The sequence below is a fragment of the Erithacus rubecula genome (assembly GCF_903797595.1).
Source record: "Erithacus rubecula genome assembly, chromosome: 6".
NCBI classification, from domain to species: Eukaryota; Metazoa; Chordata; class Aves; order Passeriformes; family Muscicapidae; genus Erithacus; species Erithacus rubecula.
Genome location: NC_136688.1, coordinates 25,821,981 through 25,844,596, shown reverse-complemented (window position 1 = coordinate 25,844,596; position 22,616 = coordinate 25,821,981). Strand labels below are relative to the sequence as shown.

Sequence of the window (22,616 nt, the reverse complement as noted above, 5' to 3'; positions counted from 1 at the left end):
CGTTCCAGGTGAGGATTCGCGGTGCTGCGCCGCGGCCGCCGCCGCTATCCGCGCCCCGTCCCCGGGGGCGCTCCGGCCGCCTCGGCGGGGCGCGGCCCGCGGGTTCCGGCGGCCGCCGGCCCGGCCCCGGCGGCTGCTGCGTGGGAGCCGCGGCGCGGTTTCTGTCCCCGCGGGAGAGGCAGTTTGCTGGGCGCGGGAGCTCCGGGAGCCACGGCCCGCCCCGGGAAAGGCTAATTCCAGTGGGGCAGGACGGGGCGATCCCCTCCGTGGAGTTAAGGTCCGCAGGTCTGGCGTGCTCCAGAAGCAGTCACTGCTGCCCTGGCCTCTACGGAGAACTCAGATTTATAGGCACGAGATTTATTTATTTAATTAATTATTTTTTGTTTGTCCCTCCCACCTCCTGCTGCAAGAAAGCAAATGGTACAGAAATTTACGTGTTCTGACGGCGAAAGCTCTCTGTTTTAAAATAGCTGCGTCTGTGTTTGCAGCCCTGGGTTGTGGCGTGCGTGTGACGGCTGCCGTGTGGGCACGGCTGGATGGGAAGCGGGCTGTCTGTCGCCTGGCGCGCTGGGCGCTGGAGCCATTAGCGGCACTCGCATCGATCCGTGCATACAGATACGCCTGGCTAGGCCGCGGGTGCGCGCAGCGAGCACACAGACTGCGCGGGGAACGGCGTTAGAAATGCGTTATCACTCGCACTGTTAGCTGGAGCGGAGGAAGCGGCAAGGCACCTTGTTCCCAAGTCTACAGATGATCTCTGGAGCTGCAGCGGCATCCTTAGGCTTCTGTTGTCACTCTAGAGCAAAAGCAATGAGAGGACAAAGCTCGCGACGAGGTTTGTAACCTCTGGTGTGAGCCAGAGCAGTTGGAAACCACTGCTAGTGTGAGTGGGGGTGGGAGTGCAAATAATGATAATATTGATGTATTATCGTGGGGGCGGAGGGAGGTGGACACAAAGGAATGACCCTGGAGTATACCGCAGCCTTTTGAGAGCCTTCTACCGTATTTATAATAAAGCTGGAGAGAGCTATAGAAAATGAGTTATAAAATAGCTTGTTGTGGCTTTCTTAGTTAGACTCCATGTGCAGAACCAGTGTAATTTCAGCTTAAATGTTCTGAATTAGTAAACAGTATTGCAGGAATGTTGAGGGCTTTAAAATAAATCATATTGTATTTATTTAAGTATCTTGTTAGCCTTAAAGTGTATGGTTAGTTTCCCTGTTGTGATTCTGGAAAAAAATGAGTAGATTTAAGAAACGCATTCTGTGTAGTTAATGCCGTGCCTCTGCTGAACACATGCTAGCTATGCTTGTAGATATGTTAGCTCATTTTAACTGAGAAAACAAAAGGTTAGGACTTATTTTGCTGCTCTTGTTTGATTTTGGTAATGTTTTTTAAAGTCTTAATTACATTAATTCATGATGCAAAGATACCAAACATTTTTGTTTTGTGTTAATACTGTCCTGAATACTTTCTTGATGGCGATTAATTTGCTTTACAGAATGAATTATATTTAGCAAAGTAGTAGAACTTTCTTGACTTGCTAAACCAGAGGTGTACTTGTTAACATTTGTTTGGCCTGTCAATGGAATTATATATAGTGAAGTTTGACAGCAGTAGTATGTGTAGTCATTTGTCAAAAGTTATTTTGAAAACAGTGCATCAAGATACAGTTTAAGAAACATGAAGATGGAACCAATTATCTCTAAAAAATACTTTATTCTTCTCTAATATATTCCTGATGTACCATTTTTTACTTGAAGCTCAGCATCTTTTTAAACTTCCTGTTTGGTAAGGATGAGATTAGAAATAGAAGAACAAATTGATAGACGTTTCTTATGTTTAGTGTAGTCACTGTACTGCTGCTGCATACTGCAGGCCCTGGCACTTCTAACATCACAAACTCCAGAGAGGCTGCTCTCAATGTGGCTGATTATATCAGGGAGATTTTTGAGTATGACAGAAGGGAGATATGAGTGGGGTTTTCCTTGTTCAAAACTGGCTTCTGAATGATCAGTTTCTACCAGTGCTAATGTTTGTGTACAGAAGGTTAAGCATTTGTTTAGTGTGTGAAGTTGCAGTGTATGGTATATTAATATACTACTGTGCTTTCTGTTTTTGTAAGGGCTTGTTTATCTTGTGGGAATGAATTGGTACTTTACAAAGGAGATGGACAGTTTTTGTGTATTCCTGTGTCTTGCCTTGTCTGTTTCTTTTTCTCTGGGGAAGCACTACACAAAGCCTTTGTGTTAGGCTGGAGGGGAGGAGAAACAGCTGCCTTTTCAGTACAAGACACCAGGATTTGTCGTGGTCTCACAGGGATGTGCTGTGCTACATGGACCAGCCACTGTCCTTCCTCCCTTGTTCTGTGAAAACACTCTCACCTCAAGAAACCTAAGCGTCCTTTGATTGATCTCACAGAGCAGCATGTTCTGCCATGGATCTAGCAGATCAGTCTGAAGGGCCAATTGTTAAACTATTGGTGGGCAAGAATTAAAACATGCAAAATTGCCAAAATACAAGGTTTATTTTAAGGAATTAAAGAGCTTCAGATCACGTAGGTTTAAAATTTTCTTGTTATTAACTTGACTTTTTGTTCAGGATTAGGGTGAAGGAAACTTTTTAAAATATTTTACTTGGCCTTTTTTTTTTTTTTTTTTTTTTTTTTTTTTTAGGAGTATAGTATCTAGGGTACTTAAGTGGGAATTGAACATGTTAATTTTTAGAAGTGGAAATAAAAACTATTTCAGTTTAAGAGTACAAACTATTTTCAGTATAAGAGTACAACTAAATGGAGCAGTTTCATTTCTCTGCTTTCCATGCACAATTAGAGTGCTTTAATGCTTGTACTGTATTCTCTGTCATGCAGTGACAGAGTAAAAGTTAATTTCACTCTTTTTGTTAGAAATATTGAGTACTATCTAATGTGTGTTTTAGTAACTGTATCTTATACATTCTTTCATAATAACTTCTTTGAAACTATCTAGTCTTTTACTTGTCCTTTGCAAAATTATTTATTAAAATTTTAGAGTCAGAATATCCCCTCTCTTTGCTTCAGTGCTAAGTGTTTAGTAGTGTGCTTTAGAGGGAATCTAGTAACTTGGATTTTTTTCAAGCTGCTTATGAAATTGAGATGCCATTCTTAGCTGTGTAAATTTACAGTCTATCATTCTCTGTATGGGCTTATAGGTCACTAGTTTTGAAACCTAAGTAGTAGAAAATTCATGCAATAAAATCTGGCCTTCTGACACCTCACTTCTTGATCTGGTTGAAAATTCTTTTCCCATTTTTAAGATGTTGTACAAGTCATAACTTTCAATCAGTTATTTTTCAAAATTATTTTTAAACTAATGGAGATGAATCTTGGAAAACTTGTGAAGGTTTTTTTGGGGAGAAGGGAAAGATTTCATTTGAGAGGAGTGAGGAAAGGAGGGCAAATTGAGAAACTGAAGAAGTCTTGAGTATTTTTAACAAAAGTATTTTGTTTAAAGTATTTTCATTGCTGTGTTCAGGTGTGTTTTTCTGTGGTTCTTGTCCTGTGTGTTTGAGAACTTTTCACCACAGAATTGTCTCACTCAGATATTATTTCATGCTGCTGCTTTTTGTCTGAAGAGATTAATCAATTATTGAGAATTGCACTGATGAGGAACTCTATCCACTAATTCTTCCTTTTGGAGAAATGTGTGTATGTAGCTTAGCCTTGCATTTCAGTACAAGTAGTAGTTGGAGGAGTTGAAGGTCTCTTTCATGGATGAAGTTTGCCAGATCATTGATGGTATTGATGAGGAGAATAATTTTCTTTCTAGTACAAAGCTGTCTGATGTATAAGGGAAGAGTAAAATAAGCTGAACTTGCTTTGAGAACATGTAGAGGATGTCAGGTCTCTTTGATATGTAGCCATATTTTTCTGTCTGGGTGTTGCAAAAGAATTTGCTACTTGTTGCAGAGGCAGGTTACTGTGTGGAGCTCACATGTGGAAGAAGGTAAAGAATCGGGCTTTTTGTCATCCTGGTCTGTTTATATAGGAATAATTATATTATGTATTTGATACATTTCTTTCACAGCTGAAGCGATACAAAATTTGTTCCACTAGACTCATCCACAGTCAGGAGAGATCTTGTCTTTCAGAGCTTGTGTCTTTTTAGTACTTGTTTTCAATTGTTTTCAATCAACTGCTGCTTATTGATTCTGAGAGGGGGTTCTGCTCTCTGTCACTTCCCAGATAATTCTCAGATAGTATTTGTTACTTCTGTCACACTCTGTCTCGGGATACTAACTTTCTGTGAGGCTTTTAACAACACTTATTTGATACAATGTTGTTCAACATAGTAGGAATTAGATTGCTTGGTTACATGGTGTATCAGCAGGATATGTCTTGTAGCTGTCAAGTTTATTTGTTGCCATAGCAATGCTTCAAGTGCCACTCGTAGCAAGCAGTGTGACTTCTGAGCATGTGAAGTATGACTAGCTTTGCAGTGTTAAGAATTAAAAAAAAAAAAATAAGAGAGACAGTGATCTGTGAATAGGATATATTTTGAACATCAAACTGGTGACTTTTTCGGATGGATTTGTATTCTTGAGTTATATATGTCCTTGATATAATTATTTTCTTGCCTTTCAATTTATCAGCATATTGAGCTTAATGGATCTAGAATGGGCATTATCAACTGATAGAAAATGTATCAGACAAAGAATGACTGTGCTATTCCTTGAGTTTGATTGAATTGAATGCCCTGCTCATATGTGATGCTTTGATTTTCCATCTGCAGCAGTCTATAAATAAAATCAAATTATAATTCCCTAAGTAAAGTCACCCTACAACAAACTGTCATGTTTTACTCTGAGAGTTGAAGGAGAAGAGTTGACATTGGATCTCTGTTCTTTCTGTGTGTTCTTTTTGCGCTTTTTTGTTAAGATCTGGAGATTATCGTGATGGTTTTGGGTGAAATTGCAGTTTTACAGTTTTGAGGAGGACATTGTATCCAGTGAGGAAACCTGTTGAATAATTCATCTGGTTAGACCGAAATCTTGAAAGAATCACAGGGTAGATTAGTATGAAGAAAAGATTGACTGGTGTTGTGGGAGCAATGTGCTGCCTAATCCAGTTGGGTCTTGTCTTCACTAGCCAAGAACTAAGGAATTGATGCTGAGGCTGAGGAGCAAACCACAACCCTCTCACTGTAAAGAACATGTGCACATAAAGGAAGGTTTGTTATTGACTGGTGATAGTTGCACATTAAAATTGCACATTATTGTTAAACCAGTCTAACAGTTGGCTGCTGTTTTTAAGTGGAAAATGGTATTCTGTGCCTGAGCCTTTTCTATTGCCCATTGATTTCTGAGTTACACTGAGTCCACTCACTAACTTGGCAGAGAATGATTGTAAAAAGGGAGTGGTTTGTATTGTTTTTTGGCTGATATATGTTTATAACTCTTGCTGGGTCGTGCTGTTATGTGCAACTTCACCCTGAATACATAGCTGAGATAGTCATAACCAGATCCTTTAATCTACTGCAGCCTGTATGTTCAGCTGACAGGTTTTCCTGCCTATTGTCAGTTCAGGGAGGACACAAGAGAAAGAGGAACATTTTACATGAAAGGCTGCTTTGAGGTGATGGTGCACTTTCTTTGTTAATTTGAAGGCAATTTGGGTAGGATGCTAATTTCAGGCTGGACATTTCTTCCTGTTGTTCTGATATATTTCATTAATTTTGAGCCTAGGATGCCTCAGTCATGTGGCAGTGCTTCGTATGTATCTTTCCTTGATCAGTCAATTTTCCTCTCCTAATCAGGGAGCAGCTGTACTTCGTCTGGCTTGTTGGAACTGGCAGCTAATACTTCAATTCTATTGTGAGGCCCTGCATCAACATATACTGCTCACTGAAATATTTCTTTTTCCTGGAGTATAGGTTTGGGAAGAATTGATTTATGGTCTGAATCAGGACTGTGGCTGATGTATGAGTAGCCATGGAGTAGATGTTTGGTGTTGCTCATATTTGGTGTTGACATATTGTAAAATACTTTTATGCTCCTTTCTCTGAAACTCATCAAAGCTGAATCTTGGTTTTAGTAAATAGGAATGTAGTTATTACTACTCTTAACTGTATTATTTCTATTCTAGCTTCTGGTATTACTAAAAAATCCCTGACTGTACACAGATTTCATCTATATAATTGAATGTTTCCTGTTTCTCAGTTGAAATTTCATAACTCTGCTTGCCATATGATTGTGTATACATATTATGCTCTTATAGAGTAGAAATTGGTTGTTGTTTAAATAATAATTTCAAAATGCAGAAGTAGCTCACTATAGTTGAAAATTGAATATGCTCCAAGTAAATGTAATGACTGTTGCTGTTAAAAAAAAAAAAAAAGGAAAATACAACTTGTGTTGATATAATTGTATTTCCTTTATGTAAATTCAAGAACTTAGAGAATGCTGTTATCAATAGGTGCTGTTATCAATATCAACACTTTGCCATTATGGTGTGATGTATAACTGTTGCCGTATCTACAGAGTTAAATCTCCTCTCAGTCAATCTGAAGAAAAACTTCTATAGTTTTAGACAAATTATTTATATAGATAAAGTGTAAAAGTATTCAAAATATACAAATATGGCAGGTTTTAGGTCAACAATACAATCAGGATTGATTTTGTAGCCTGGGCTTTAATTTGGAGAGATTTGCAATTGAATGCCTTTATTTACATATAGCCAATATTTCCTAAAACATGTAACTCTCTTATACAATGCTTTGTGTTATTTAAGTAAAGGGTAAAATGAAAACTTGTAAAGGTTTCTGAGAAACTTTGCTTTTTTGTTTTTAGGAATAATTGTACATTTGTTTGGAAGATAATTAAAATCTGATCTTGCACTGTTCTTATACATATCTTCTGATATGTAGGAAATTCTTATAATCTTTGAAAGTCTCTTGATCCCCATGTTTGTAATATATAAACTTACTGATTTTCTTGCCTCATTGTTCTGCCATAGCTTTTTGGTGTTTTGGAATGTTTCTTCTGAACTTAAGACAGTCCCAGCAAACTAAATATGCCTAGGATAATTGTATTTCCATAATGAAATATGCTTGTATAATTAACTTTCAAAGACAAAAGCCTCATCACTTATCTCAATCTGACTGTATGAAGACCAAGGGAATTGTGAGTATTGAGGCTAACTTTGTGTAAAACCAGCTTCCCTTGGACTTCCCTGAATTGTGTGCTAGCAGTAGTTGAGTAAGAGCATATAGTGTAGAAAATCATTGTGTTGTCTTTTAAGAATTGTCAGTAATGAGGAATCCACTCTAAGAGTTAGTGAAGGATTCTATTAGTAGAGTATTTTTATTAATGAAAACTAAAGATCTTGGAGATATTTGTATGTGTTAAAGGAATCTAAAGATTCAATCTTTTACTTGTATGATTTGTGTGTCAGAATGAAGATCTTTTGCAATTTCCTTGACTAAACCAATTTCTCCTAGATAATCTGAAGGAAATGGGCTTCATAATTTTGGACCCCACAGCTGGATATAATATTCTAGCAGCAATCCTACAGTGAGCAGATAGAGAGTATCTCCTAGTATTTTTTTGCCTTTTCATTCATAGTTGTCATAACTTTAATACACCAGCAAATGCATATATCAGAAGTGACTGATTACTGCATCTTGTTAGGTGATGTTCCCATTTATTCTTTGGTACTTGATGAATAATGTTTTCTTGTAGCTGTCTGTGTAACCTGTTGATGCCATTTGTCCTTTATCACTTCCTGATCTCAGTATCAACAACAAACTTCGTAATTTTTTCCTGAGTAAAAATACGTTTCAGTATTAAGTGAGAAATTGATTCCTATGGGATAGATATTTATTCAATTAACTTATACTTTGGGACCTATTACTTAATGTATGATGGCTTGATTTTCTGACAGGAAGAGGCTGTACTGTGAGATATAAACTAAGATGCGTTACAGAAGTATAAGTGCCATGATAATTATTGTCCTTATAGGCCAAACTTGTAATGCCGTAGTAAGAAGTTAGTTTGGTAGGAAGAGGAACTCAATTGAATGGCCATAGTTAGCGTCCTCCTTTAGGTCTTCATTAGTCAAATTCCCTTATTTGAATGGAATTGATGTCGAACTGATGGACCATCGTTACAAAAGTAGTTTCATTTGTCCTTTCCAAACTTTAACATCAGTTATCTTCTGGAGTGTTCTATGTTTCAGGAACCTTTAAATCAGAGATCTCCTTGAAAATTCCTGTTAAGATAGAGGTTATTCAAATGCGTCCTTCTGAACCGGTCTGACTAGTGGCATCTCTATATTTGCGGTGGTCTGGCAGGCGCAGCGCGGTGCGGGGGGCTCGGGGCGCCGTGCCGGGCTGGCCCCGCTCGCTGCCCGGCCGGCGCTGGCCAGGGTGCTGAGCCCCCGCCCGGGGTGCCCGTGCTTCCAGAGCCGCCCTGACAGCCGGCAGGCACTTGGGGGGCTGCCACTGGCAAGAGCGTCTTGTTTTCTGCACACATAACTTACATGCCTTTGCTACTTGTATCAGAAAAAAACCCCTCGACTGTGAGAGTTTTCCATGAGCCACAGCTTCTGGCTTTTTGACATCTCCAATCATGCTAAACTCATCATGAGGACCAGATTCTTTTGTCCAAATTATACCAAATGTGCCTATAGCATCCACAAGCAAGGGATATAAACCTTCGCTAATGCACTTCTGTAAGTCATCGCTTTGCATTATGGTGACTTTTTAGACAGTGTATAAAAGGCAAGAAACTATTTTACCTGCAGCTTAACAATTTTCACAAAGCACCTGAAGGGAATCCTATAAAACAGGCTCCAAGGATGAATCTGGAAAGTAACACTTAGCATCTATATACAACTTATGGTCTCTTCCAGCTTACTGCAGGTATTACTTTCATTTTTTCCTCCATGACCCAGAAATTCCTGTGTCCTGTCTTTGTGTCCACACCACTTTTTTTTCCCATTAAATATTGTAAAGATGATCAATGATAGCACTAGTTTAAATTATTATTATTAAACATACCCCTTTCCCATTACTATTGTAATTCACTTTAAAAAGTATTATACTCATTTGGTGTTAGGCCATATTCATTTTAATCTATATGTAGCTACACTGCCAAATTTCCTGCCTTTTTTTTGTATTTATGGTCGAATTTGTAAATTAATCCTCATTTACAAATTGCAAAGTTCTGTATTTTTGTAAAAATATATATGTAGTGTACATGGAATAAATATGTAAATAATGTAAACATGTATGTGTATATCATAAAAACATGTATAGGTGTAATATATGTATATAGATACATGTTACAAAGTGTGTTGTGTCATATTCTTTATAAAAAAGTATGTTAACATAGCAGTATTATAAAAAATACTACGTTTCTGATTTCCTGAACTAATTTTTGCTTTGGTGCAGTTATACTGAGAATCTTGATCAGAGCAGAAGCTCTTTGGTGACCACCTCAGCAATTATGAGAAAGTAGAAACAAGAATGTGAGAGAAGCATGGAGGTGTTTGAACATCTAGTGTCTTCCTCCTCCTCCCCTTTTCCCATTTAATTCCTTTTTCTCAGGCCCTTTCTGGTGAGAGGTTTGGATGTCCTTCAACTGTGCAGCCTGCATGGCTCTCAGGCAAAGCTGGGATTTCTTGATGTGGCTGCTGTACTGTGTAGTGTGAAGTCAAAAGATTAGAGCAGTGTCAGAACTGAAACATAAGGGAACATGAAGGAAGCAGCTGTAGATGTATAAAAGGCAAAAATAGAGGATTAGTTTATTTATTTAGGCTTCATGTGTGTGAATTGTATGTTAAAGTCTAAATATGGTGACAGGAAATAATTTCCATGAATTGTGGTTTTTTACATCCTTGGCATGTTTTGATAAACTTGCTTAATTTCTTATGCATCACCATATGCATGGCAATTTTAGTTCACACGCACACAAATAGAAATCTCTAGCTAATTGATTGAACTATTTTAATCTTTTAAGAGTATGACTGCTGCTCTATCCATGAGTGCTTTTTTCTCTTAGATGTAAATGCAAGCCTCTCTCATACTTTTTTTTTTTTTTAATTTTCAGCTTTAAAATTAGTACTGAACAATTGTTAGTGGTTATTGAAACCTTATTTACTAGCTGCCAGACTAAAGCAAAGCTATTGGATGGAAGCAAATTAAAAACACTTTTTGCAATTCAATACTGCAGCCATTAACACTTAAATAAAACTTCTGAAAATGCACCTGAAACTTGAATCTCTTCTCTTGTTCCCATCACCAGCTACCAGCTCAACAAAATTTCCAGGAACAGATTGTCCTTTTGTCAGCCTTGACAACTGATAGTGACCAACAAATGGATTAAAAAGCATAATTTTGCCCTGTTTTTTCTTCATGCTGTAGGGTCTTGTATGGTTTTAAATATTTAATGATGTGGTAAAAGCCTAATTCCCTTGTGGGGGAGGAAGTTCTATATCTCTAAAAGTGTGTGATCACTTCTCCAGCAAACAATGTAGAAATCTTTGTAGAATTCTTTCTTATATGCAAGTAGTGCCATATCAAATAGGTGTATATGTTCTGAATGAAATTAGGGAAAAAATGCCTTAATCTTGAACAACGAGAGCTTCCATGTTACTGGATGTGGTCAGGATTTGCCTCTAAAGTGTTTTCTATGGGAAAGGTTGAAAATAATAGAATTTAGTTAAAATTCAGAGATTTCTTACGAAATTATGTTGAGGAATATCCAACCAAAAATATTTAGAAAAGTGAAAAGAATGTTATTAATGTGATTATTGTATCAAATGGCAACAAAAGAATGTGGAAACTAGTCTGTATCCCTGATTAGCTTGGGTTGTTTTTTTTTTTGTTGTTGTTTTGTTTTGTAAAACAGGAAGGGCTAGGATTGTATACAATACTCAAGGTATTAGTGGACCATGGATATATATATGATCTTCATGGTGTTGTCTTCTTTGTCTGAATTCCTAAGATTTTAATTTTTTTGACTGCTTGAGTTGCCATCTTTTCTTACTGTATGTCATAAGATCTTATTCTTGATTGCTGATAGTTTCTCATGTGTTTAATGAACAGTTAGGATATGTTCATGTGTTTAATAACATCTAGTTATAACAGCTAGTTCTGATATACATAATTTTATATGTACACACCTAGAACCTCATTTGCCATTTTATCTCCTGGTTATACAGTACCATGAATTCACTCAGCAGTTCCTCTCAATTATTCCTTTAATAGTTTGGATTGGAACTTTAAAGATCATGTAGATCCAACCCCTGCCATGGCTGCCAGTCTGTTCAAGGCCCCATCCAGTCTGGCTCCTGCTTTTGAGGAAGCATTGTGTTTAGATACCAAAGGAATCCATTCCAAATTTAGATGGAAGATGATGAGTCAGGTTTTCTATATATGAACACTTTGTGCAAAACATATTTTTTTAATGGAACCTGAGTGAAAATATTGATCTTAATGAATGCTAGCTCATTAGCCTAAAAAGGGTAGCTCTCTATGTGGTACTGTGTATTTACAGATGATCTAGACAAGATGCAAATACTGAAATTACATAGTCTGGTGATACAAGTGTATTAAAATTATCAAATATGAAGATGGAAGAACTGGAGAAAGATCTTTCTACTCTGAGGTAACGATGAATGAAAATTATCATAAAGCAGTTCACATAGGATAAATAATTTTAAAATTTACAGCAATGAACTTCTTTTGGATGTGGTCTTGCAGGTTCTGTGAAAATAACAGGTTAGTGCTTACTAACAATGCTGATCTCCACATCTCAGAGGGGATGTAGTAGAACTGGAGAAAACACACAAGTGATCAAAATCAGTGAAAGACCAAATAGCTGAAGAGGTAAATGAGGGGGCTTATGGTAGGGGTGTATTCCCTGTGTAGGACTGAACAGTGAACTGGGAGCAACTGTACACTGCCTTCCTGTGCAAGGGTTAATGAGCCTCAAATGCAACTAGCAGAAGACAAATTTGAAACAAAGATGTGCTTCCCACAGCATGGAATTAGGTTACAATTTGCTTTACCAGTGTTATAGGTGATAAAGTTTTCATGGTTCAGAAAAATTCTCATGAACTTGGAGACAAAAAAAATCTTAAATACTACCTTTGGCTCTTTTTTTGGGTCCCAGCTTGCTATACTGCCAGAAAATATTCTGGCAAGGATGATCATATGCTTTCTGTGTCCTTGTATTTTCCCCTAGACATCAGCTGCTGGCAATAGTCAGGGACAGAAGATTGCTCTGGGTGGATCTTTGGTCTGATGCAGCCTGTCTCCTCTTCTGATTAGCTGTCCATGCTATCTGCTTTTCTCCTGTCTAACCTAATTTTTTTCTGCTGCAAATTAAGTTGATATTTTTGGAATTGTCCCAACTTCAAATACCTTTGCCAAAATTCCAGTTTGGTTCTTTAATACCTGTCTTCCATTTCAAGCCTTGAAGGACCTTGAATTGGGAGCTCAAATTTCAGTCACTGTTGCTTGAAAGCCACTTTTAACTGTATCTGTAAAACAAGTGCATGCTCTGACCAAGGTGCATTGCTGACTGGAACTTCTGTACCTTTGTAATTTCCAGCAGCAATGTTTTTTAGGGACAAACTATTTAGGCAGTCTTAGATGAGATATACCCATTTCCTTTGTTGTGCATTGTACTTGTAGATTTGATGTTGCCTGAGCCCATGTGATCATTGTGGAATATTCTGTAAACAAGAGAGACTTCCTGGCACTGCCCAGAACCTCTCTTACAGCCATGCCAAACTGAAGATAAAGTAGTGACTTGTGTGCTCTGCTGCCAGTATATCATATGTTTATTCACCTGCCTTAGTGCCATCTTCCTTCACCAGAGCCAGGCACCAAGCCATTTCCCACCTCTCTTGTCACTTGGCAGTGCATACAGACCCACTTATGTGGCTGTGTCGTACCCTCCAGTGCTAGGGGTGTTGACAGCAGTGCTGAATTGGTCTTGGCATGAGTGTCGCTGTGGTTTTTCATCTTTTCATTGTGCTTGACTTTTTTAGCTTTCTTGATCTGCTGCTGAAAAGTGCAATCCTCCTTGAACAGCTGAGATATCACCTGAAAAATTGTAATGTGATGGTGAGTCTCTCCTCCTCAGCTCTTGCAGGGATTGCTGTGTTGTGTGCCAGGATGGGTGTGTACATTCCCCTCATTGAGGAGGCCTGTCAGAGTTTGCTAGATGTCCTGTGCTCCTGTGGACTCCTCATGTTCCATCTTCCTGTCAGCTAGGCTCTTCTGGAGTCATCCTGCTTGGTGTAGTAGTTGCTGTCCTCATTTCACACATTAGCAAAAAGAAGAGCTTTATTTAAGAGCTGTATTTAAGGAGATGGAATACCTATGTATTCACAGCCAGTGCCTTCTCTTTATCACAATACTGCAGCAGATGTAGTTATGTGCCCTAAAGATCAGGATGATAAGAAATCTGACATTACAGACCGAAAAAAGATCTTTTCCTCTGTTCTTTTTCCTGTTCTGCTTAGCAAGCTGTCAGGTCTCACTCACTGTGTTATTGTGATGTGCTTTATCCACTGATACATCAAGAGGATTCTCAGATTTTGTAAGTGAGGTCACTTCATGGCTGGTGCAGCAGCCTGAGCACAATGCTGTGAGAGCAGTCGTGTGGCTGCCAGCTGGGCTGGGTCTGTGTCACTGGCAGCCCTCTTCATCTCTTGAATGCTGTCAGTGCAGACAATGTCTTGCTATTCACATGCCATCCATGTGAATGTCTCATCAAAGTTTTTCTGCCAATTTTTTTGTATTTTCAAAAAAGTTAAATCTTATTCCCATTTATAATTAGTTTGCCCTGAATTTTACTTGTTTGGATTAAGCATTTAGCTGTGTATATGCCCTTGTATCATTCTCACACTATCCTTAGCAGCAGCTCTTATCCTCTGTAAATTGCCATGTGTCTACTCTGTAAAGTTTCATAGGCTTTGGAAGAAGTTCTTCAGAGCAGTGTATTGCTTGCCTTCCTGTCTCCTCTAGTTGTGTGTTGTATGCATGTGCTGGGCATTTCTGTTTTTCCTTGCTGAGAAAATGGACTTATGAAATAATAGAAATAGATAGTACTAGTGGAAAGGTCAATAGTTTGGAGCATCTTAAAAGATCAATTTATGTTATTCCTTGGAATATAAATGGTGAGCTATTAATATTCTGAGTTTATCCTAAGAGGATAACTTACTATTCTGACATTTCAAAAGACGGGAAGCAAAGACTTTAATTTTGCTGATAAATCCAGACTATAAGTAGATTAATATTATAACACTTGGTACTGTTTAAAACATCTTAGTTATTTGACTTCAAGCTGTCTTTGTTCAAAACCACACTTTACTACCACTTTCCTACAATGACAAATTTTGTAAGATCTTGAAAATTTATTATTGCAGAACCTTGTATAATTAAGGTAATTTCAGAACTGACATTCCACTTTCAAGTTTCTTTGAAGAAGACTTGACAAGTAAAACAAATTTTTATAGCAAAAGTCTATGGTTCTAGTTCCATTTAAGTTTGCTGTCAATACCTCAACAGTTTTAATGAATCTAAGGCACAGAAATACAGGTTGCTTTTTTTTTTTTTTTTTTTTTTTTCCCACACAAGTGACACTTTTAGGGTTTTAAAATTAATCCTCGAGTACTTCAAAAGGTTCCAGAATCCTCTTTTTGATTTAGAACTCCTGCAGAGTTGTGAAAAAAAAGTTGAGAATGAATACCACTTCCCCAAATATTAGGTTTCCACATTAGTATTTAAGGCTCTGCACCTGAGGTTGAAGTTCAACAACTGGTTGAAAGCAACTCATTTGTCAGCCCTTCCCTGTTCCCTACAGCTACCTTCCATTCTTTCACTTTTTCTGACATAAGCCTTTGAGCTCTAGTGGAACAGATCAAATTAGGAAATTAACTCGCGCATCTGAAAAATAACATGGTAAAAATGTCATGGATTAAATAGAGTTTTTGATAAATGACTCATTCTAATTCTCCCCGACCCAAATTTTCTGGTTTTCTATAGGTAATAAATTACATTCTGTTTCTCTGATAGGCATCACAACCGTATAATCTCTCCCTGTCATGCACATACAGATGCTTTCCTTTCTCTATGCAAGACATAGAGTACCCTTTATCTCAGTTTGTCTGATAAAGAAACACTGAAGTTTACTTATATGCAAATGCTTTTAAGCCAAATTTAATTTTCAAGTTGTAAATTTAATTTTGGACTTGAAGAGGGTTTTGTGTACCTAGAACTTGTATGGGTTTTTTACATGAATTAGTTGGTTTAGTGAAATATAATACATTCCTTTGATGAATTTGCCTGACTTGGGTTTTCATAATATTTTGGTACTGAATAATCTTGCAAACTGAAAACAGTGTGGTAGCTTGAAACAGGTATCTTTTTAAAATAAAACTCGAAATGAAACATTATATTTTTATCTCTTCTTCAAACTGAGAAAATATCTCCACCTTTGTAATAACAACTGCAGAAGTTGCCAGGAGGAAATACAGACTCTTTGGCAATAGCACACAAGACAGTTGGGAGCTTTTCACACCTGGAATCTGCAAGTGGTGATGAGTATTTTTGGTGAGCGCTTGAGAAAGGAAAACCTAAAATGGCATTGGTTCTGTGTTGAATTTTTTAAAAGATTTTCTTCACGATCAGTAGAGTTGGAAATTAAAGTCAAGGTCTGAAATTCAGTTTTCTCATTGATTGATGAATGATGATTTTCAAAACAGCAGTTTTTAATCGATGTATTTAGAAGATATTCAGGTTTCAGTGTAGATGGCTTTCTAGTTTGGATGCTCAAATAGATGTATTTAAATAATTTCTACCCCTAGAACTGACTATTTGAACATGTTCTTCGCCTTTCTGAGACACTGGACTTTAACATAAATGTGGTGAAATTAGGGCATTTGAACATTTCCTGCCCTGATTTTCTCTTTATGCTGACCTTTTAAAATTTCTTTGTTCCTTACTTTTTGCATAAAACCAGAAAATACAGAAATGGAAACCATCTTAGGTAGGGTCCAGTTAATTTACTAATTTTTTAATGAGCTGAAGGTATGCAGATAGAGCTCCTAATATGCTCAGGGAGTTTCTCATAGTAAAAGGTTAATACTATTCCATAGTGAAGGCAACAGGACATGTATTCCTTTTTTGTGGAACAGAAATAATCTTCTGTGCTCCCTTTTTTTGTCCTGGAACTTAGAGTAACTCCATTCAGCCAAAATTGTCAGTACTATTTTCACAACTTTAAGTCTGAATTTAAACATCTATAAAGCCTGATAACCAGAGATTGGCTTCAGTTTAGGCTATCTCTAAGGGAATTGCATACATGCACACAAATTACATTAAAAGATTGCCTTTTTTTCTGGAAATTTTGCACTGTTGTTTTCTGATACCATATAATCTCTTAGTGTACTGGGTCTTTTACATATCTTTTACACAGCTGATGTGTAGTTAAAATCAGTCAAAGTGGATAGAAGGGTTTTAAATAATGGATTCCTGTTTGTACAGTATTCTAGATATTAGTTCTAATGTTCCTTTACCTGTTCTTGTTTTATCCTGTAATCAGTTCCCAGCAAAGGCTTGTGTTATGGAACAGTCTATCCTCATTGTGTTGTCCTAGTTACTCCATGACCTGTCATCTGGAAATAATTTTGACAGAAGGCTAATTGTCTTTGGTTGTGGTAGTTGTGTTATCTTGAAAAGTTCCCCTGAAGTAATAAACTGATCTGATAAGAAAACTGGTAAGTTAATGAATACAGAATTTTATGAGAATTTTATGAGATATATTGCAATTGCAGTCTCTGATGCTTTTTTAGGAGAATTATAAAGATGTGTTTGTTGTGCTGAAAATAGCCTTACTGCCATCTAAAAAAATGCACTGCTAAAGGATTCATCTGCTGAATGAGTAAGGAAAATCTTGCACCTTAACTGTGTGTCATTAATTATTCATCTGTTTCAGTAGAATATAGACATGCTGGAGCTTTCTTAAATTGTTACCATCATTTTAGCCTGTTAAAGAGCTATGCTGAAATCAATGTATTTCAGCAATACAAATACAGCTGTATTTACTTTTATGAGTCTTTAATTCGTCTGTGAAATTTGGAATGGGACAAACAGTCTGAATTAAAATTCTTCCAAATTCAAAGAAATTTCAGTTCCAATCTTAACCTGAGAACCACCTCCAAATAATGCATATTTATATCTGTCCAGAAGTCCTTTAAATGTAGAGATCTCTAATATTGTCCTTTTCTTCTGTATAAATTTGGGGAAGGTGATTGAAACCTAAATTGCACCTACTGGAATACACATGATCTATTATTAGGTAAGGAATATAAAGATATTTATCCACTGCAGTACATCAATAATTAACACATTTGCAGATTATACAGTGCTAAGACCATTAGAGAACACATCAGAGCAATGATAAGATAGATAAGATTGTGAATAAGGCTTTTCAAAACTGTATTCTTGTAGCAATGCCAAAGTGTAAGGATGGAGGTGTATAAGCATTGATAAAGTTGTGGTTTAGCAAAAGTATAAGGCCTTTTCAAACTTAAATTAGGGAAATAAGACTTTCATCACAAAGAGACAATAAGAAAACCTATTTTCTCCATATTAGGTATGATAGATATAATATATATAATAGATATGATAGAGTAATTCAATGTAAATGTCTAACTCATTGTAGCTGTCCATACCACAAGAAAAAGTGGAACATGGAGAGGGGTTTTGAAGGAGGGCCATGGTTGTGAAGGAAGGCTTAAAGCTAAATGTATTAATTTACAGGAAGTTAAAAATGGTATGTTTAGATGCTTAAATGAAGTGAAATTACTGTAAATGGAATTTGGTTACCAAAACTGTAACCAAGTCGTGTGGTAAAAAGTTAAAACTGAACTTAAACAAAAAAAGTTATGCTTACAGTGAGGGAAGAAATATACTGGAGCATGTTATCAGTGAAGAACATTTGAAGTCTTACATATTAATATGTGCTAATTCACTGAAAGGGGTTGAAGTTATGAAGTGGCCTGGTCAGGTAAAGGTTTGAACTGATTTCAAGCCCTCTGGCCTTGAAATTTGCCACTGAATCCTTCTGCTTTACTTAAGTCTTGAAAAAAACAGGATTCTTTGAATTGACTTCAAAATGTTTGTAATGCTTGCAGTTGATTATTAAGTTTCAGGAGGAGTTTAACACCTTGTGTTCAGGGGCTCAGGAGAGAACTTTTGCCTCCCATGCATGAAAGTTCAATTGATGTTTTATTGCTTTGAATACCCGGGTTCCATGATATAGAATAGATATTGTTGCTTTATCATTATCTGGGATGGCAAGAGATTTAGAAAGGAATTAGTGTATTAAAACAGGATTGAGGAATTGTGTACAAATGAAGATTTTGTTACCCTGGCCATGCAGATATTACATACAGTAAAAATAGAATGCTTCTATGACAATTCTTAAAATACATGTGTTGGACCTTTGCATTCTGGGCCAGTTGTTGATGCTCTGTTAGTCTGCTCAAGAATCTACAAATAAGTAGCTCTCAGAAATGCTTGTCAGAGTTGTGATTCTAAATTGTAAATTTAAATGTATTAAAAAAAAAAAGTTCAGTATCAAATCAGAAATCAGTAGACTGATAGCAATATTAACAAAAAACTGAACTGTCATATCTTTGATTTGATAAAGCATCTACTTTTCCTACAGGTTATGAATTTTGCTTGTGTTTGAAAGCTTCAGCAAAAAATCTTACTTGCAATTTTAGATTTTGTTCTGGTGAGGTGAATAGTTTCACCATTACTTATCTGCAGGGGAGAATGTACTGTCACCAGTAGAATTTGAATTGGTTTAGTTCAACCTGATTAAATTGCAGGATGGGTGCTGTTACTCAGAACATATGCTCTTAATTTGGTTTCCCTTCATTTGTTTGAATTAAACCAATTAAGGCTATGTATTCTGAATGAACACTTCTTTACAGGCATGTAATCCACTCTCATTGGGTGTAAATTTAGATCCTCAATAATCCAGATTAATATTTCTCCAGAGGGGTCTGTTTTATTTGGAGTTTATTCTATTGTCATAATGTCCAATTGAAGCAAAAATATATCATATGAAAGAGCAATATGAAAGAACATGAAAAAACCCATAGTTATTGTTGTGTCAAAAAAATGTTTGTCTTAAAAAGCCAGGTTAAGCAGCAGAGTGTTAATGAAAAGAGCATAATTTAGTCCCAGTAGCAAGATTGGCATTTAGCCACATGAAAGGCCATACTGCTGATTTAAATCAGAATGATTTTACCAATTTTGCATATCATTTGTGTGTTGATTCAGGGAGAAAAGCGTTGTTCACTTGCAGTTATGCTATTTTGAAAGCCATAGAAATAGCCTAAAGCAAATATACTTTTTGAAGAGTATTGTCTTTGGATAAGAGTGCTTATACAGAGAGTTACATTTTTATAATTACACCAGTGTAACAATAGGCACAATTCTAGAAAAGCTCAAATAATTGAAATAAGCTTTTGATTGGTTGTAGTAGCTGCTGATGGGAGCTATTACATATATGTTAATCTCCAAAGTACAGTACTATCTATAATCCAATTCAGCAATGATTGCCAAAACCAGAAAATTAAAAAAAAAAAAAAAAACAACCAAAAAACACCCAAAAACCAAAACCCCAAAAATCCCCCAAAAAACAACAAAAACCCCTGTCAAAATTACCTAAGATAGAGTTTTTCCTTACCAACGACAGCTGTTTATAGCCTGACATAATTGCACTCTAAATGTATTTAATCAGAAATAATCCTAGCTATGTGAAACATAGTAAAATTTGAATCAGTCTGTATGCAGTGCAACTGAATTTAAGAATCTATTTTTAACATTGTAATTTTTGGTTAATATTATTTTAGTGTTGTTATATATTACTATTAATTGATTAAACAATTACTTAATAAGTTATTCATTAGATTTTAAAAGAGATTATTAAAATTAAGTTTAAATGTAATTATGCCTTGCAGCAATTTGAAACTGCTTGTGGAATATACCTCTGAAAATGTTTAAGTTCATTAGTTCTATATTGAGATTGATTTTGGAGATTTGAGAGAGCAAGTTAAAACATTAAGGAATAATATTCTTGAATTATTTTCTGTACTGGAAACCATTTGTCTAAAATTTCAGCATTACTCACTGTGGGATACAAAAACTAGTTAAAGTGTTGGGTGAGAGACAACTTTTGCTGTTTTTCTTGTTGTTCTGCTAATCACTGAGATCCCATCTTCTGCTGTCTTTCTGCAGTGACTGGTTAAATGGAAGCCATTCCTGGGATCTGGATGGTTTCTTCTGAAGCAGACTTTGCATAGCAGCTCCATCACCTCAGGAGGTTGCAATGAGTGGAGGAGGGGATCAGCCTGACATCCTCAGTGTGGGAATATTGGTCAAAGAAAGATGGAAAGTGGTGAGTATGCCTTCCTGCAATTCCATATCTTCTTTGAAACACGTTTTTACAAAGAAGTGATTTGAGCTTTGAAAGTAATTTGAAAATTCTTGTGATATTTTGCTTAATACTTACATGGAATTATGAATGAGCTTTAAAACTACTTGTTTCTCTTACTCTACTTTAAAGAGAAGTTATGAGGATTTAAAGTGGATTATTTTTTTTTTCCTGATGAGGACCTAGGAGAGCTCTTAATTCCCAATGAAGTGCCTGATTCAAGCACAACTGGAAGAGTACTGTTAGTATATTGAACCTGATCAGTGATTATATCAGTCAGTTTTGGAGATCAGTCAGATGCCCTCCACTGAAACTAGTAAGTTTGTGAATATGTTACTTCTTATAGGAAGATCTTTCAGGACTGTGCTGCTCTTCCCTTTGTGTGTTGGATTTTATGGCATAGATTTGTTCTCAGCTGATTTGTATTCATTTGATTGTGTGCCAGCATTGGCCTTACCATAAATAGCTCTGTTCCCTTTGCTGTTCCTATCCTTGATTTGCATCTTGAGGGAAACAGTTTCCATTTGAAGCTATTTTTGCTGGGAGAATCAGGCTGAGTTCTCATAGTTCCTTCTCCATTTCTCTTTGGGTCTCCATCACTTGGGGTTTTTTTATTTAGAATTAAAGGAAAAAAAAAAAAGGAAAGAAAAGGCAAGTTCACAAGAGAGCATTTAGAGTATCTGTGTGTGTTGTAAATGGATTCTGAATTTCTTGCTTTATATTACTCCCCTATTTCAAAATTTTTAGAACTGTAAGACTGAACATAGAAAATACAAATTCATTATTAATTTTAAATTAATAAGAGATAATAATTTCAACTGTCTTGTGCCCCATCTTTCATTTAAATATGCAGGAAGCTGATACTAACTTTGTGTAGGAAATCTTTATATTTCCTTTTAGGTAATTAGAACCTAAATAGCTATCTCTGGAGTATAAGTATTTGTAAAATACCTTCTTAATTTCAACTCAACAGTGAAGCAGAACCAGAAAGCATAGTCTTGAATCAGATCAAATAGTATAAAATATCATTTTATATACAATAATATACAATATATAATAGATAATAGCACACTAATGTATCACTATCCACTATTTAGTTGTCTGATGTGTGCAACAGCTAGCTATGTTTACTTCAGGTTTATTTTCTTTCCTATGTAATGAAGACTGATGATGACTTAAGTGTCTTCTGGAAAATTTTGAAAGTAGGCTGAAGTTCATTTCATGTAATTATACATTTTCACATATATGTTTTCCAGATCAAGTATTACAGGTAAATGAGTGCCAAGTATTTTCTGTCAGTGACTCTTCAATTTCTTATCTTCTGTAGCAAATATTAAGGATTTCTTGATGACATCTAAGGTTATAGACTTCCTGAATTCAGGATTTCATAGGACAGTTTCCCAGCTGAAGAAACTAAAATGCTGGTTTTGGATTTTTTTGCTGTTGAGGACCTTGTACTTTGCAGTTGTGAAAACCATATCTAAAATTATTGGACATGAACATTCTAAAAACCGATATTAAATTAAATTTAATTTTAACCTAGATATTTTTAGGGTGATTCTGAAAAGTAAGCATAAGTGATTTTGAAAAGTAAGCATAAAAAAGACATTATAAAATATTTTTCCCCAGTGATAACCTCTTGCTCTAGTGGTGTCTGTTAACATTTGCTTTTATCTTTTGTTGATGCCTCTTTTTTGCCTTTGAAAGATTTATTACAATTCTGACTTGGAGAGACTTGATTGTAATGATAATTGGTTTTAGATATGTTTAAAGAATGCCATTCAGCTGGCATTATAAGCAAAGGTACCAAGACAAAAACTTGTTGGAAATTTTATGCTTTAGCCTGAAAGCATACAAAGACAAAGAAGTCAAAGACAGAATGGAGAGAAAGATTTTGGGGTGGGAGATGCTGAATGCAAGAAGAGAAGGCTGAAACTAATGAACAAAGTGGGTAAATTGTAATGCAGATGTAAAGAAGGGCAATGTGGGCCTCATCAAGGTAAAAGATGTTGAGCAGATGTGGCAGGAGGCCAGTATGGTTGAGAGGTCAACACCTGTGTGAACTGGAAAGCAAAATGCAAGTGAACAGAAGATGGGAACAGGAATGGCCT

General features: G+C 36.4%; 1 protein-coding gene across 1 annotated transcript in view; it reads left to right on the top strand.

The window, feature by feature from the left end:
- The first annotated feature begins 720 nt into the window (after positions 1-720).
- Positions 721-22,616, top strand: part of TTBK2 (tau tubulin kinase 2) — a 69,837-nt gene continuing 47,941 nt past the window's right edge. The window contains exons 1-2 of the mRNA XM_079308010.1: positions 721-835; positions 20,310-20,469. Coding sequence (XP_079164136.1) covers positions 20,401-20,469 — 69 coding nt within the window. The 5' untranslated portion in view covers positions 721-835; positions 20,310-20,400. The remainder of the gene's footprint in view (positions 836-20,309; positions 20,470-22,616) is intronic.